The sequence below is a fragment of the Lepidochelys olivacea genome (genome assembly GCF_965140295.1).
Source record: "Lepidochelys olivacea isolate rLepOli2 genome assembly, chromosome: 2".
NCBI lineage: Eukaryota > Metazoa > Chordata > Testudines > Cheloniidae > Lepidochelys > Lepidochelys olivacea.
In genome coordinates, this window is record NC_140412.1 from 73,968,878 (window position 1) to 73,985,712 (window position 16,835).

A 16,835-nucleotide genomic window follows, 5' to 3' on the forward strand; every position below is an offset into this window, starting at 1 on the left:
ACTGCTGACAGAATATCAGGACCAAGTTAAACTTAAGCTTGAATTACCTTTCACCTCCCTAGGGAACATTCTCTCCAGCCCACTGATGTCACTGACAGAGCAATGTGGCTGCACCTCACGTCAAAGCAGTCAACCCTGGACAAAGTAAATAAACTATGAATAAACAGACAGCTTTAGGCTCCTAGCACAGTCAGTGCCTTACATCACCCACACAAATATTTACCCACTAATTAAAATGTTACAAGTGAGGAAAATGAAAAGGTAATAAATGTGAAAAATAATTTAGAATTGGATTTCTGAAAGAGCTGGCTGCCTGTCTTCTCTATGATCCCTTCTTGTAACTGCTTTAAAGTAAATCCTGCCAGGTACATTTCTTCTGTTGATCTTTGCGGTTGCAAAAAAAATGCTGTTTTTATTTCAACACATGAAGTTAAGCAATACAAACATGATAGGGATGGTACTTTGTCAGGGCTATCTCTCAGCTCTGCTGCAAGGCACAGGACCAAAGGCTAGGTTTCAACATCCAGGACCCACCTCTGTCCCACCTCTCCACAGATGTGCTGACATCTTCTGGCAGTAGACTGAGAAGTGTGTAGGTGAGTGGTGGTGTGACAGAGAATGGGGGGCAGCAGGGTGCTGCACCACTTTTTCTTCAGCAACTGGAGAACCAGATAGTGGAAGGAAAACTCCAAAACCTTTGCTGTGAGTCTGTCTTCCCACTCTCCCTGCCTCAGTTACCCAAATCACATGTTTGCTCCACTTTTAAACTGTGTGCCAGACTTTGTAAATCCAATTAGTCTAAGGTATGGCCTCATTATGCTAATATCTCCCAATCTTTAATGGATCTATTCTCACAGCACCACTGTGAGACAAGGAAGTGGTATTATCCCCATTGTACAGATGGGGAACTGAGGCAGAGAGAGGTTAAGTGGCTTGTCCAAAGTCACACAGGAAGTCTGTGAGAGAGCAGAGACTTGAATTCAGGTCTCCCAAGTCTTAGGCTAGTGTCCCAATCACTGGAACATCCTTTCTCTGTAAATCCTGGCCCTGACCCCATTTAGGAGCAAAGGGGTTTAGCTAACCTGTGGAAGTTAGGGATGGGAATCTTGAGAGGTTCACACATCACTGATTCTCTCACCTTCTTCAGCATACCTTAATGAGAGATACCAATACAGGACAGGGTACAGCATGGAGCAGTATTCTTGTCTGTGACTGTGAATTTACATCTAGCAATGGATACATATCATACTTTACAGAAGTAAATCATCAACCACAGACTGCTGGTTTTGTTAGTTCAACCAACAGCCTACTGAGTGTGTAGTTTTGTTGAACTGCCTGCAGCCTTGTTGGTTAATTCCTGCTCAAGAGGTCCCAGAAGGTCATAGTGGCTACTTGTTCTCCTCCCTGTGGGAGCTCATAATGTGGGGCTCTGCAGAGTGTTCTCTTGTCATCCTGCCTGTTCTATATGCATACGCATCCACCAAGAGAGACAGGGAGGTTTTGGGCCTCCAGTTGCATCTATATGGGAGTGACACTTAAATCTAAATCTTAGTTTTTAAAAAAAATCAATTTACTATTTTTTATTTTTTTTCCCCATTGGCTGACAGAGGTGGGAATGTGGATGGGGCAAACTGGCATAAACTTCACTCAGGTAACAAAAGTGATATTAGCTGAATGCATTTGGATGAATGAATGAAGGTTATGAGTGCACCTTTTATTGAGAGTGTAACAGCAGAGGTGGTTGAAATTGTTTGAATTTTGAAATTTCATTGGGATTATGAATTCTGAAACTGGGGACAGTAAATTCACACCTTTTTTTCAACTGGTTCTAGACAGTATGCTTAAATCTCTGAGCAATATTGTTCATCCTGGTTTTGTAGATGGCAGTTACAGCATGCAATACCTTTCCCATTTATGGTTGGCCTGGAAGCTATATGTGTTCCTACCTAATGGGGACCACAACACTGTGAACCATTTCTTTGTAGCCACTGGGCTAGATTACTGCAACAAACTCTGTTTCGGGTTGTGTTGCAAAGAACTTCAAAAGATCCAGGAAGATAAAATTGTAACAATTCAGCTCTTGAGCAGAGTGAATGGCTATGAGTACATAACATCTGTGCTCTGTTGTCTGCCCTGCCTACTTCTTTATATCCAAATACAATGCAAGGCAATCTATAAACCTTTAAATGTTCTGGGACGCTGTTCACTCAGAGATCACCATGGCATGGCACAGACCCAGTTTCAGGTTTTGGTTTTGACCTGTGAAGCCCTGCCTGGTTGCAGAGGTGCTTGAGCTGGTTCTCCTTTGGTTTAAAAGGAAGGCAGCCATTGGTATGTCTTTCTTCATGAGGGACCTTCAAGTCTGGGGATCACTTATAGTCCAAATCAATTGACCTTCAGGGAACACTCCTAAGCCCATTTCTTTTCCCAGGTCTTAGGGGAAGTGAGGAGTGCACAGAGTGCTGGGATTTATGTGCCGAGGATTGAAATCTGTGGTGGGAGTTTAATTTTTTTCCCCTTTGCGGAGGCCAGAGATTTATTTTTGTTTGTACTAGCTGGCTTGTATTTTTAGTATATGTCAAAGTCACCTAGAGTCCTGGACTTTTTAATATTTGAGCTAAATAAACACACAAAATAATAGATACTTTTCAGAAGGAGGGGTTTGGGGCAGGACTAAGGGATTTTAGCTGATTTATTATTTATTACTGAGCATTTTTTTTTTTTTTTGCTGCACAGGGCACATTATTATATTACTTATGCTCTGTTATGTTTTTTATTATATATATGCTAACTTGTTCTTGATAGTGAAATTCTAATGATCATAAAAGTTCTGAAAGCAATTACTGTAGAGGTGCACGTGTATACGTATATATTGAAATACATAAATATGTAAATATGGAGGTTGGGGGGGGGCATTAATTCCCAGAGGAAAGATGGTTAAGGCACCAGAATGGGACTCAAGAGATCTGAATTCAATTCTCAGTGCAGCCACAGACTCCCTGTCTGACCTTGGAAAAGTCATGTAGGCACTTTTTTGATAATTGTACCATATGTAACTTTTGAAAATGGGATTTAGGCTCCTAAGTCACATAGGCACTTTTGAAAATTTCACTCTTAATTTCTCTTTGCATCAGTTCTTAATTTGCAAAATTTGAGATAATAATACTTCCTTTCCCCAACCCATTATCTGTCTTGTCTATTTGGACACTGAGCCCTTTGAGGTAGGGATTGTCTATCACTATGTATGTCTATAGTGCCTAGCACAATGGGGCCTTTGGATGTTACTGTAATATACATAATAAATAATAACTATAATAATTCCAAAAAATCATAGGAGGAGACATATGATACGGGACCTATTAGGTCATCTATTTAGTTCATGTTTGTTGCCAACAGTACAATTTTCATCTTTCTGAATTTTTCTGTATTCAGAGTCTTTCTGTTCAACAGTGTAAATACGTATGAAGTGCACAGTGTGACTGGAAATGTGATGATTTTGAGTTCCTAGTAAATTGGATGACAAATCCTAATTTCTCAAGCAACAACATACTGGGTATTTGTAATTAAATTGACATACATTAAATTATTTCAACTTTACACTTGTGTAGCTGAGAGCTGATTGTGTCCCACTGATGCCTGACTGAATGCAATTCTTGTCTTTCTCCTAGAAATACCAGACAACAAGAAAAGAAACATGCAGTAGCTCACAATTCACATTATACCAGAGTCAAACATTCAAAAACATTCTGATAATTACAGGTTTCAGAGTAGCAGTCGTGTTAGTCTGTATCCGCAAAAAGGAAAGGAGTACTTGTGGCACCTTAGAGACTTTCCACTGAATACATCCAATGAAGTGAGCTGTAGCTCACGAAAGCTTATGCTCAAATAAATTGGTTAGTCTCTAAGGTGCCACAAGTACTCCTTTTCATTCTGCTAACGTAGTCTCAAATATTTTAAATCATACTCCACTTTTTAAATTAAGGATTTGCGAATGGATTCGATATTTGGCAAAACAAGTTCTGCTCTCTAGTAAATCAGGTTCCGATTTATAATGGATCTGACTATATTTTGATGATTATGTAAGTACAATTCATTCATCAGCCACTGGGTGGTATGACTGGCACAGATGTTCCCTTAGAGACAGACAAGTTGAGTGTTGTAGTTATGTCCAGCAGATGTCTCTTTCCAACCATGTAATATTTATTTAACTGTTTATTCTGTAAAGGATTTTACAGGGTCAGCATTTTCAAACCCTTTGTTCTTCTTATGAAACAATTACCAATTACATACTGGAAGATTAGTAAAAGTCAATATGATGCAGAAAGCATTGCTTTTCATAGTAAATTATTTCACTCTAACATAGAACACTTCTGTTTAATGAATACTTGTCACATAGGTACTATAGATATACACAGATTTAGAATGCATTGGGCTAGAATCAGATTTCAGTTACGCATGTGTAAATCTGGAGTAACTCAGCAGCACCCAATGGAGTTACACCGATTTACACAGGTGGAAATGAGAGCAGAATTTAGCCCATTGTTAAAAATATCCCTGTGTAGAAACAACTCTGGAGGAAAACTGAACTATGACAAGTTTCATTCATTATGGGCTAAACTCTGCTCTAAATTACATCCTATGAAGACAGTGAAGTCGCACAGGTATGAATGAGAGAGTTCAGAAGTTAGCCTTATTGAAGCTATCTGGTACAAATTGAGTAACGGAATAGCTAACCAATATTGCATCTTATTAATAAAGGCAAGTCTCTTCTAAGCAATCACTATTTATAGCTCAGAATACTAGAGATGGGCTCCAACCAGTACCCCAGATTCAAAGCCCCTTGAACTTTTCAAAAGTTGAGACTCTGATCTGAGATTTGTGGTTCAGCCACTATTTCTATAATAGTCCTCAACCGGAACCATAAATCTGAACTGCCCAAAACACAGGGGCAGTTTGGTTTTGCAGCTCATACTTATTTCAATAATGGGCCCGTTTTTATTGCTTCCAACACCCAAGTCACTGTTCTTCTTTCCCAGAATATAAATACTGGCGCGATAGGAGAAATATGAAAGCACAGATTAAGTACAACACTTGATGGATATGTTCTACAGCTCAACTGGCTTTTGAAAACTGATCCTATTTTCAGGAAACGGGACTCATCAGCTTTACAACACCACACATATTGCATATTAGAGCTACAGAATTTTCCTAGAAGTTTGAAAAGACTTAAGAAATAGAAGAGCTACATTGCAGTCAAAACAGCAATTTACCAGATACTTTTGTTTTTATCCCCTTCTGGGATGAAGTGAGCACCTGCATGATTAAATCTAAAGTAGTACATCTGGTACACACCATCAGGCCTGATCCTATGAGCTGCTGAATGCCTCTTGGCTGTCTAGGCTTAGTACCTTGCAATATTGACTTATGTGGAATTTGAGGATGCTGAGCGCTGCCTGGGAGGTGCTCAACACTTTGCAGCTTTGGGTCTGGTCTCAGGGAAAAATATTTTACTCTACAGGTTCTAACTGAACATACAATGACTGTTCTGAAGGTTTAAAGCTGATTATGTTTGTTGCTACTGTTATATTTCATACAGTTAATTATTATTTTCCAGTCCATGATCTTGCTAATAATTGATGCTTAGAGAGGGGATGAACTGTTTCTTTGGAGCAGTTGCCAGGTGGATTGTTTTTTATTTTTTTCCATACTATTTCTTTGATGTACTAGTGCTGGCATTGTCCCATGTCCAAAAAGTATGAGAAGTTGCACTGGTTCTCAGAAGGTGTCACACTTCTGTGTGAATCACTGAATGACTCAGGATACATCTACCATGTTCAAAGAGTGAAAATTCTCTGCATCTCTGCCCCATTTGTCCAGATTAGAAGAAAAGACTTAGGCCAAGATTTTCAAAAATAGGAGCCTAAATGTAGTATTTATTAGTCTAAGTCTTTATTAGGACACATAAATAAGTAGCCTGATGTAGGTGCCTAAATATGGTTGTAGAAGCTTACCTTCAGGTTCATATTTTTGAAAATCTTGGATTGAACACTTTATTTGTGCATGTTTTTAGGCGCTGGAATGCTTTGATGGTTTTTCATATGCCTGTTTTATTCAGCAGCCGTAATAATATATTTAACTAACAGATAACTTTATGCAGGAGAGGCATTAAAGGTGAAGTATTAAAGGGTAGTTATTATAGAAATGGGCGCAATATTTTGCCTCCCAATTGAAATAGCTGCCAGAAACACTTATCTCACTCCAGAATACTGGAGCCGCCAGCTTCCAGAATGAAAGGTAATCTTTTGTCTTAGCTAGGACTTGTACTCAACCTTTGTATTTAGCTCAAGTCTTCCTTTCTAGCACATTGGTGCTGGATGTCTGCAAGCGTTCTATCATCCATGTTCGCATAAACATGAAGAACACCTGCTTACTCTGATTCACCCAGTCCTCATTCAGACTCTCCCAATTTTTGACAGCAGACCTCAATCGAGTATTACATGCTGTTAATTTCCTTTCAGAACCATGTAATAACATGCCTTACACCCAATTCTAACGTCATTCAAGCAGTCCAGTCACTGGGATAACATGTCAAGATTTTGTAATTTATATAAATGTAATTAATTTATACTGCTTTACCCCATTATTATGATGGTGCAACTCCAATGAAAACTGGAGTAACTCAGTGGTGAATCAGGCCTCTTGCTTTTTAAAAATATATAAGGTCATATTTTGAGCTGTGTAAATCGGCATGGCTCCATTCACTTTAATGGAGGGACACCAATTTACACCAGCTGAGGATCCAGACCATAGTTTCTACAAAGGGTCAATTATATATAAAACAGTACTTTACATCAGCTATTCCAGATCCTCCTGAAATACAAGGCTCAACAAAGGTTATGGAAATGTCTTAAATGGACCACAGCTGAAAAGATTTTCCTAGAGCTTTTCAGCGTTGTGGATGGTTGCTAAAAATTGTTGGAAATTTCATATTTTCTGTAAAGCTAAGGAACAAATGTGCTTGTTTGTCATTGCACTTACTGCATTCCCTCTAAAAACTAGGATTCCAGTCTACACCTACCCTCCAGCTATGAACCAGCCCCCATAATCCTGCTCTGAACTGTATTTAGGCAAAAACACTTGCAGGTATTAGAGAAACCTGAACATTTCTTGTTGTCTTTAGTTACAACTCTTCCTTCCTCCTTCTTTAGCTTCGCTGCTTTAGCAGAGGTGTTTCCTATAGTTTGAAAATCCAAGTGATGGCTCTCACGTATCCACACTGGAGTTAGACTCTATTAACAGCTGAATCTTTTAAATCAGTTCTTGCAAACAGTGAACTTTTTCTCTGCACTTGTTTTGGCATCTTTGAGATTAAGAAGTCATGCAGCTTGACAAAGCACTTTGCTCCTACAAGTCTTAACAGACCCACAGGGATTTTTCCCCCCCATATCTCCATTCCAACACCTGTTGCAAAAAGGCTGGGGTGGTCTCAATGTAACTTCCCTCTGCCCCTCCTCCCGCTAATACATATATAGCTATACATAATAAATTATTCCAAACAGCCTCCAAAACACTGTTTGTAATATATATATATATATATATATATATATATATATATATATATATATATATATATAATATCCAGCTTGGAAGGTTTGTCACATCTTCAGATGTCTAGAAGTTCTAGGCTTTTTCCAGGTTTTCCTATGCATGCATTTTAAATCTTAAGCATGCTTGTAACTGAATGGCTTTTTCTAAAGCAATCTAGGTAACTGACAAAAACTAAGGCACATTCAAAAGACTTTTATCCTGAACGAAATACAAACAGAGATTATGCCTTTATATAAAGCCTGCAGTATCCTTGTGTTTTCTATGAAAATCCCATAAGGAAGTGTGTCTAATAAGGTTTTAGATTACCCTGGCTATCATTTTTGTTATTGTTTATTATCTGTACATGTTTCAATGTCCTTGGATAATCAGGAGTCTTTCAATGGCAGAAAATATTTCATTCTGTGCTAAAGCAGTTAAAGGAGTTATATGATTACTCAATCTCCACAAGGCAGGAAATAGCAGGTTCTTGCATTTTGGAGATGTTTGAAACTAAAAAAGTATTCCTAGTAGTAAGAATCTGAAACAGAGTCCATGGGTTTTACAAAACCCAGAATCCTGCTGTGAAACACTGCCTTTCCATTTGTTGCTGCTGCTGCTTTTGTCTCATATAATGTACCTTGCTATCAGCTATTTCTCAAAAGGTGAGGGTTAAGTATTTGTTAATCTACAAAATTTCCCAACTAAAACTTTTCAAAGTGCAGTTTCCAAACATAACAGGCACCTCCTAACCAAAGTCTCTCCTTAGCACTGCAGGCTGAGTTGTTATCTTGTAATGTTCCCCCCTTCTGCCCTTAATGAACAGTTTGTTCCATTGTATTTCTTTTATCAAACATCTGGAAGCCAGACTTGTTTTAAAGAGACTTTTTAGTTCATATGGACTTATCCAGCTCCCTCTTAGGGAAAAAAAGAAGAAGAATGCAGTTAATCAGTGAAATTACCACCTATTTAAAGTACTCTAACTAACACATTTTTGTAGACAGAAATTCTAAAGAACAATGTGCACCCACTTTGCACCAGAATAATTCACTCTGACAACAGATTCTTCCTCTGTTCACAGCTGTCCCAGTGGGAGGAGCTGAAACCTGAACCAAATCCTTAACTTGTAGCAGGGATTGGATCCTTCTTGCAAAGAGAAAGAAAACCCTCCCAGCAAAACAGGCTGAGTTTGTAAAAGTGCTTGAGCAAATTCAGAAGCGATTGGATGAAAAGAAAACCTTGGCCCTCCCCTCCTGCACCTGACTAGTGGATATTTACAGCACTTTTCAAGGAGCCTCTCTGCACTGCCACTACACAATTTTACTGCATGGATTGAGCTGAGTAGACAATACTATAGGGACCAATGTGCTAGCAGTGATTCTGTGTGCTGCACACGATCTGGGGACCGTTATTCTAAACTGAAAGGAGATTCTGGAAGAAGGAGAAATTCTGCATTCAAAATGCCACGATCTTTCCTGGTCAAGAAGCATTTCAATTCATCCAAGAAGCCAAATTACAGTAAACTGGACACTCACACAGGTAATAAGATTAAAACATATGCCGCTGTGAATGAAAGCTGAAGTTGTTTTTATTCCCTGGCAGTGAAGGGGGTTACTTTTTAGTTTTCATATCGCAGGGCAAGATTTGGTTTCTTCCTAGCATTTTCTAGCTGCTTAAAACGATTTTTGAAAAACATGTAAGTGCCAGTCAGAATGAAACACTGCCAACTTTAAAAAGTTTGCTCATTGAATGGAACCCAATTATTTTATTTTATGTGGATTTACATTTTCCCTGTTCTGTTCATGTTATCAATGGAAGTTCCAACTTCTACACAAATCAGTTTGAAAGCTTGGCTGCTGAATGTGTTAGACTGCATGAATTTAGAAACAGCATGTTTCTTTGACTAGACCCTCCAAACCATATTGTGCTCGTTTAAGTGCACTGTGTGTGTACGCCTGCATCTGTATATATATGTAGCGTTTTTACTCATTTAATCCTCTTCACATATAATTGTATAATGTTCATAGTGCTTGACTTCTGCGCTTGTTAAACCTCTAGGCATTTATTTTACTGCCTTTAAAGCAATTTTCCACTTTTCCTAATACTTTCTTCTTTCTTCTTCTCCAGTGATCATTTCACCATACCTGTATGAGAGCTATCCAATGCCTATCATACCACAGCCAGAGATCCTGAGCTCAGTAGCTTACAATCCAATTACTGTGTGGACTACAACTGGGCTGCTACCATCCCCGTTACCCAATGACCTCTCTCCTCTTTCTGGATACCCCTCATCCTTGGGAAGAGTTAGTCCACCTCCACCCTCCGACACCTCATCCAAGGATCACAGTGGCTCAGAAAGTCCCATTAGTGATGAAGAAGAGAGAATCCAGTCAAAGCTTTCAGATCCCCATGCAATTGAAGCTGAAAAGTTTCAGTGCAGTTTATGCAACAAGACCTATTCAACTTTCTCTGGACTGGCCAAACATAAGCAACTGCACTGTGATGCCCAGTCTAGGAAATCGTTCAGCTGCAAGTACTGTGACAAAGAGTATGTAAGCCTAGGAGCCCTTAAGATGCACATCAGGACCCACACACTACCTTGTGTCTGCAAGATCTGTGGCAAGGCTTTCTCTAGACCCTGGTTACTTCAAGGACACATCAGAACTCATACGGGTAAGAAAATCTATTAGAAATGCAATGTGTCAATTTTATCCCACCAGGATGCAGCTTGTTTTGTCTTGGGCAAATACTAGGGTCCTTAACATGTTATTGATGTTTACCTGGACAGTTATTTCCTAGCTATTTTTAAAGCATCATTAAAGTACAAAATTCGCACTCTGTTGTAACAATATCTCACATTCGTGGACCAGGTCCTCTACTGGTGTAAATCAGCATAGCCTCACTAAAGTCAATGTCATTTTTTGCCAATTTACACCAGGTGAAGATTTGGCCACAGTGACTTCAGGCTCACATTTAGGCTTTGGGAAGTGTTGTGTATATATACAAGGCTCAGTTTTACCCAAGGATCAGTTAGAAAACACCGAACCCTAAAATTTATACAAGTGTCTGCTCAGTGAAGCAATCAAGGAATACAAATGTTGCTAACGGAAACAAATCCTTACCAAAGTTTTTTGCTAAGACAATGAGTTTGGTGTAACATTGGGCACAGTGTTGTGTCTGAACAGCTGTTGCTGCATTTCTAGTTGTAGCCCCTATCTTAAGTAATTTATGCTGCTCTAGACATAACACAGGACAGCCAAAATGAACAGAAGGAACATTTGGAAATGTTGGGAGGAGCCCAACCTACAGGCTCTGGCTGCACCTGTTGAGGCAGAAAGCGTCAGCAGCTTGTCTTTCAAGACCACACCGAGCAGTATTCTCTGACAAGTCTGAAATGTCTCAGTACAGTCAGCAGTGCTTTGAGCAGTAACTGTAATATCTGCAGCATGCTCACCTTTTTATTACACACTTCAATTATTTAAACAAATCATTTTTGTTTACCAAGGGAAAATGGGGCTGTCCCCAGGGGTACTTATTGCTTTAAATGCTTAACTCTTTTTTTTAACGTTTTTTTAGGAGAGAAGCCTTTTTCATGCCCTCATTGCAACAGAGCATTTGCAGACAGATCGAACCTGAGGGCTCATCTGCAGACCCATTCAGATGTGAAGAAATACCAGTGCAAAAATTGCTCCAAAACTTTCTCCAGAATGTCTCTTCTGCACAAACATGAGGAATCTGGCTGCTGTGTAGCACACTGAGTCTTGCAGTCAATGTTTACCGGGATCCAATGCATTTCTCCACTCCTGTTGCAAATGATAAGTGGAAACCCAAAGGCATTTTCTCTTCTGCTTCCCAACCGCCTCCCCTGACCCCAGCCCACCCCCAAAAAGTGGAAGAACTTATAATGTCAGTACAAATTAGCTTAAGTATTTGTGCTAAATTACTTAAGTGTGAATTCTGAAATATGAGGGGGAAAGAGCCATGCATGACATTTCAGATAGATCATAAGGAAGAAGCATGATCAGCCTTCTTCAGCGATGAAGCCAAATGTGCATAGACTTATCTTACTAAGAAAAGTTGCAAAGAGTTAACAGTACATTCCTGCCAAACCATTTCAACCAAAGAAACAGTATTTAAAGAGGAAATAATAATAAAAATCCTACTCCAAGAGAATTTGCCAGACAACATGTATCTCAGGTGCCTTATAAAGTATTTTAAGTTTACTTTAGTAAATGTCTAATATTACTAGTTGTTTTTTTTATTAAAAACTAAGGCCTTTATTGATGATCTGAAATGCTTTAAATCTGAATAGTTCAAAGAAGAGGAGAAAACACATTATGGAATGTATGAAAAATTATCTGCCGTATTTTAAAAGTTTGTGCCTTTAAAAAATAGACTGTAGCTTCAAACATTCCTGGTGCATGCTTGACCCAACTTTTAATATGGAAGAGTTCCTCTAAACTTTAATCTTTTTTTTTAAACGGGAATAAGTGCAAGAGAGGGGGGTTCATGGGAGTTTGACAATGATTTTTTTAAAAAAAACTTTTTTGAAATGCACAAAGAAAATGCAATATCTTCAGCAGTGCCCCTCCAAGTGCCTTTTCTATTAATGGTTTTGTAAAGTATGTGGACATAATGTAAACATTTTTATTTTTATATGACTGAATGTGTTGTGAATGAAAGTGAAGTGTTGCCTATAGCAGCACCTGTAGGTAACTTGAAGAAAGTGTGAAGTGCATTTTGTTATGTTGTTTGCTAGCCACTTTTTTACAATAAACATTTTTGAGTAAGATCTCTGTTGTTTGTTCTAAGTACAAAGCCTTTATCTGAATTATTGAGAGTATGAAACATGCAAACAAAGAAAGTGGTTTTTCATTAAAAACATGAAGATGGAAACTGATTTGCAAATATGAATTGTTAGTTCATGATTGTTGAGCATGAATAAGAAAAATGATCCTTTGGGGGATGTTTTTTTACAAAGCATTTAAGAAGGCTACTTTAAAACACCATTACACTCTCTTTACACCCAATCAATATCTATTTTGCCAAGAGCCCTGATTAAAAGAGAAACATTTTGTTTTATTGCATTTTTAAGAGTTAAGATGCTCCAATTACATTAGGATCATTACAATAACCACAGTTTTGTAACCATCTTTTCGTTATACATTGAGCTTACAAATTTGGGCCTGATCCAAAGTTCATTGGAGTCGACGGGAGTATTTCATAGTTCCATGGAGTTTAGATCATGTCCTTTAAGAACAGTATTCCAGTCACAATATATTGTATATTTTATTAGAAGGTTTCAGAAATATAAATTGCTTCAAAGGGTTTTTTTAAACAATTGTTTTTATAAAATATTCATAGATAGCAAAAGTGTCATCATAATGCTTTACATCTGAGACTATATCAGCTGAATATTTGGTGAGGATGTATTTATAGATGTAGAATCAAAGAAGCACTGAGCTACTAAATCAGAGAAATAATTGTATATATTGATTCACAGCTAGCCATAAACAGTAATAGGTTTTTCTTAGGTGGATTAATTGAGATTTCTAGGACTTGACTCTAAAAGTGTGACAAAGCGTGACATAAACAAATGCTGGTCCATTACACTAACTGATACAAAATAACACTGGACATTTTATAAAATGCACAGCTATGATTCTGATAAATACAAACTGGGATCTAATTTACAAGGGTGTAACACATACTCTACCATGCTAACAAGAAGAAAAAGTAGTAAAATTATAACATTGTCAGTAGAACAAGCAGATAAGACTTACAGTGCGCACAAGGAACAGATTTCTTGAATAAGAAATTGCCATTTCAACATAATCATATTTGTTACCATATCTACATCTTTAGTTCCTACAATAGAGCACTTTAATAGGGCATTTGGAATATTACATTTGAATTTTCTTTATGCATATCTGCACAGTAAAAGATCTTTAATTCTGCCCACAGGAAGTACTGCATTTCAATAACCCTAACTCGGATGAAGATTTTCAGATACAGCAAACAGCTGTAAAATAACATTACTCTCTTCTTTCATTAGGGCAAATTATTTCTGCAGGAAGTAGCTCGATAGCATAGGAAGGATAAACAGCAAGGAATGCAAATTTAAAAATTAAGTGCAATGAAGATCAGTGAGAATTTGTGAGGTAGCATTTTGAAATGAACCTGTGAAGGCATCAAATACCCTTGAAAAGTATCATATGGTTACTCTATTGATCTACACTTACATGTTACTCACTTTGAAGTTCTTAGGTCTCTGAAAACAATTTGATCAGCTTTGCCTTTTCAGAGTAAAGTTTTTCTGTGTGAATGGTAAAGCTGTGACAGTAAACAAGTGTTCTGTGTAACTTTATTTCCTATTTTCACTGCAAACATTTTGGTTTTGTTCTTCTACTTGCATGCACCTGACTTTAGAAAGGAACTTGCTATTGTTTCAATTCACACTTATACTTTCAATTCTTTAGGTTCCCCAGTAAAACTAAATAGGCTAAAGACCAGCTTCTTTTTGACTGAATTCAATAAAAATGTTTCCATTGTCTTCCATGGGAACAGGATCAGACCTTAGCATCATTAAAACATAGTTTGCTAAACTGTACACAAGAGCTACTGGACTGATTTGGAAGGTGTAAATTAAGATTATCTGCCCCACATGCACGTAATCATAGAACACAGAGATGGAACAGCCTTGTTGCATCCTTTAATTCCTCCTTTCAAAAATATAGTTCCAACAGTACATTGCTAGTGCTTTATCCAGTCTAGTTTTAAGTATTCCAAGTAATGGAATGACACTACTTTCATAAGAGATTATGCTACTCTCACTGTCAGGATGTTTCCCACAATATTTAGCCTAAAATATTCCTTTCTTAATTTCATTGTATTCCTCCTCGTTATGCCCCTTATTCCGGCCCAAATAATTCAACTCTATGAACCAAATTCTATTCTGGGATGCATGCAGATTTACTGGGAGTTTGCAGGAGAATTTTGCTCTGTGCTTGGTAATTTTTGACTATTGTCACAGCTCCTGCTAGACATCTCCAATCCCTACTATGCATAATTAGTTTTTTTTTAAATATTTCTGTGAACGACAATTGTTCCGGCTCCCTAATAGTTGTTGTTACTCTTTTCTGAACTCCCCATTTTGTCAATAGCTTTCCACTTTTGAGAAGCCCAGAATTGAATGTCATGATTTTTTGAATAATGACAGGTTTCAGAGTGGCAGCCGTGTTAGTCTGTATTCGCAAAAAGAAAAGGAGGACTTGTGGCACCTGTCACACGTGTAGCTCACGAAAGCTTATGCTCCAATAAATTTTGTTAGTCTCTAAGGTGTCACAAGTCCTCCTTTTCTTTTTATGATTTTTTGAATGAGAGTTGGGGCTACCAATAAGCCAGCCACTACTATAAAGCAGCCTGCATGGTAGAGGTCAGTATTTGCAAGCATCTGAATATCTGCAGGATTTCCGAGTGTTATGAGCTCCCTTTCTCAACTATAAATAGGCCCTTATCAAACCTACCTGGAGGCTAAGGATACTGAGAGGTCTTATTTGGACCTTCAGCTATAAACGTGTCATGATGTGATCCTTACATGCTGCATATACCTTTGCTCTTTCCGTTCATCAGCAACTAGTTAAACACCAGTAGATTTGTGACAAGGATTTATTTATTTGTTTTCAACCCAAACACTTTAGGGAGTAACATGTGCTTCACAGAAGATGATGATGATGATGATGATGAAGAAGAAAACAACAAACACGCTAGAACTGTCCTGACTCTCAGCCAATCCAATGTTTAGAAAGGCAGCTCACTGGAGTCTCTGTAGCGTGCAGTAGGTTGTTTAAAACAGTGATGAGGCATACCTCTCAGAATAAATCACCAGGAAGTCTTTGTGTTTAGATATTCTTATTTCACTGTTACTCCTGTTATGATAGTGCTTGGTAGCCTCAGCCAAGATCAAGGCCCAATTATGTTAGGAACTATACAATCACATAATAAAGAAACAGCAGCTAACCCCAAAGACGTTACCCTCAACAGATAAAACAGATGATGGAGGAGTTGGAAATTGAATCCCAATCTTTTGAATTCCCAGGCTGTGATGGAGCTGACCCCCATCACGTAGAAGGCAAGAAAAAGCACCCCAATTAGTCACAGTCTGCACCTGGGGTGTGAGTAACTAATTACCTCATGGCTAGAGGGAGCAGAGCTAGGCCTTATAAGTAGACTGAGGGAGCTAAGTTGGGGAGGGACTGCTGAAGAGACAGGTGTCTCTGGTGGAGAGAAGGCCTGTGACAGGGTATAACCACACAGGTAACAACAGAGGAAGAACACAACCGGAGCAGATTAGGGTCCTCAAGGGAAGCCCTGGAGTAGGGTCAACAAGGGAACGACAGTGACGCCTGAGAGGGGTGGAAGGTCTGTTAGTTGGAAGATTTGTTTGCACCTTGATTTGAAATTTGACTTGACCTGGCTGGAGGGCCAAGTCCCAGAGCTCCATGAGGGGGAGTCTGGCGAAGATACAGATCTGAGGCAGAGTGCCAATAGGGGCTCCATGTCCAGGCATGAGGGGTGTGCGCTCGAGGAGAGGGTGTGTGCTTACAAAGTCCTTAATCACAGGGCCAATCAGTATTTCATATTAAAATATACAATTTCTATTCTTAGAAGGAATTAAAATTTGTATCCCTTTAAAAATTGTTTGTTTGTATTTATTTATTGTCCTATGATTTAAAATCTTAATACCATTTTAAAAATGCAATTTGTAACTAAATCTGTGAATTATAATCCTATGTGACAGGAACCTTGAAGGTGGAAGAGGAGAAACATTTCAACTTGTATATGTATTTTTAAATGCAAGAAATAAAAACAAATGAAGTGAATGACTTGATGCCACACATCACTGATGGGCTATGTGAAGGTTCTGGAAACTATTATGAGGTAACATGAAGAGAAAGGACAGAGAATTGCCTATCCTATAACAGCAGAGCATGACTAGTATAAATGAAGGATGCTTGTATTCTCAGTCCCTTCTCCTTAGTAAAGTTAATGCCCCATCTGCCTCCTCAGCCTTATTTAGGGTATGCACTATTCCCTTGTTCCCCTCTCATTGCCAACAGGAGTCTTTATACATGAAAAGGGTTAGATTATTCCTGTGCGAAGTGAGGGAGCGTTACACTGCCCAAAGTGGAAGCGCAGAGAGGACTGTATCTGAGGCAAACACAATCCCTCCAAGTTCCCAGTGTGTAACA

At 38.5% G+C, this 16,835-nt stretch overlaps 1 protein-coding gene across 1 annotated transcript; it reads left to right on the top strand.

Moving 5' to 3' along the window:
* The first annotated feature begins 1,550 nt into the window (after positions 1 to 1,550).
* Positions 1,551 to 12,376, top strand: SNAI2 (snail family transcriptional repressor 2). The gene is made up of 4 exons (XM_084618624.1): positions 1,551 to 1,651; positions 8,666 to 9,123; positions 9,712 to 10,257; positions 11,161 to 12,376. The coding sequence occupies exons 2-4, from the start codon at positions 9,045 to 9,047 to the stop codon at positions 11,340 to 11,342; spliced, it is 807 nt and encodes a 268-aa protein (XP_084474750.1). The 5' UTR covers positions 1,551 to 1,651; positions 8,666 to 9,044; the 3' UTR covers positions 11,343 to 12,376.
* Positions 12,377 to 16,835: the final 4,459 nt, after the last annotated feature.

Coding starts and splice junctions, on each gene's coding strand:
- SNAI2 (XM_084618624.1), top strand. CDS start 9,045: ATGCCACGATCTTTCCTGGTCAAGAAGCATTTCAATTCATCCAAGAAG. Junction 9,124..9,711: donor TAAACTGGACACTCACACAG/GTAATAAGATTA, acceptor CTTCTTCTCCAG/TGATCATTTCACCATACCTG. Junction 10,258..11,160: donor ACACATCAGAACTCATACGG/GTAAGAAAATCT, acceptor ACGTTTTTTTAG/GAGAGAAGCCTTTTTCATGC.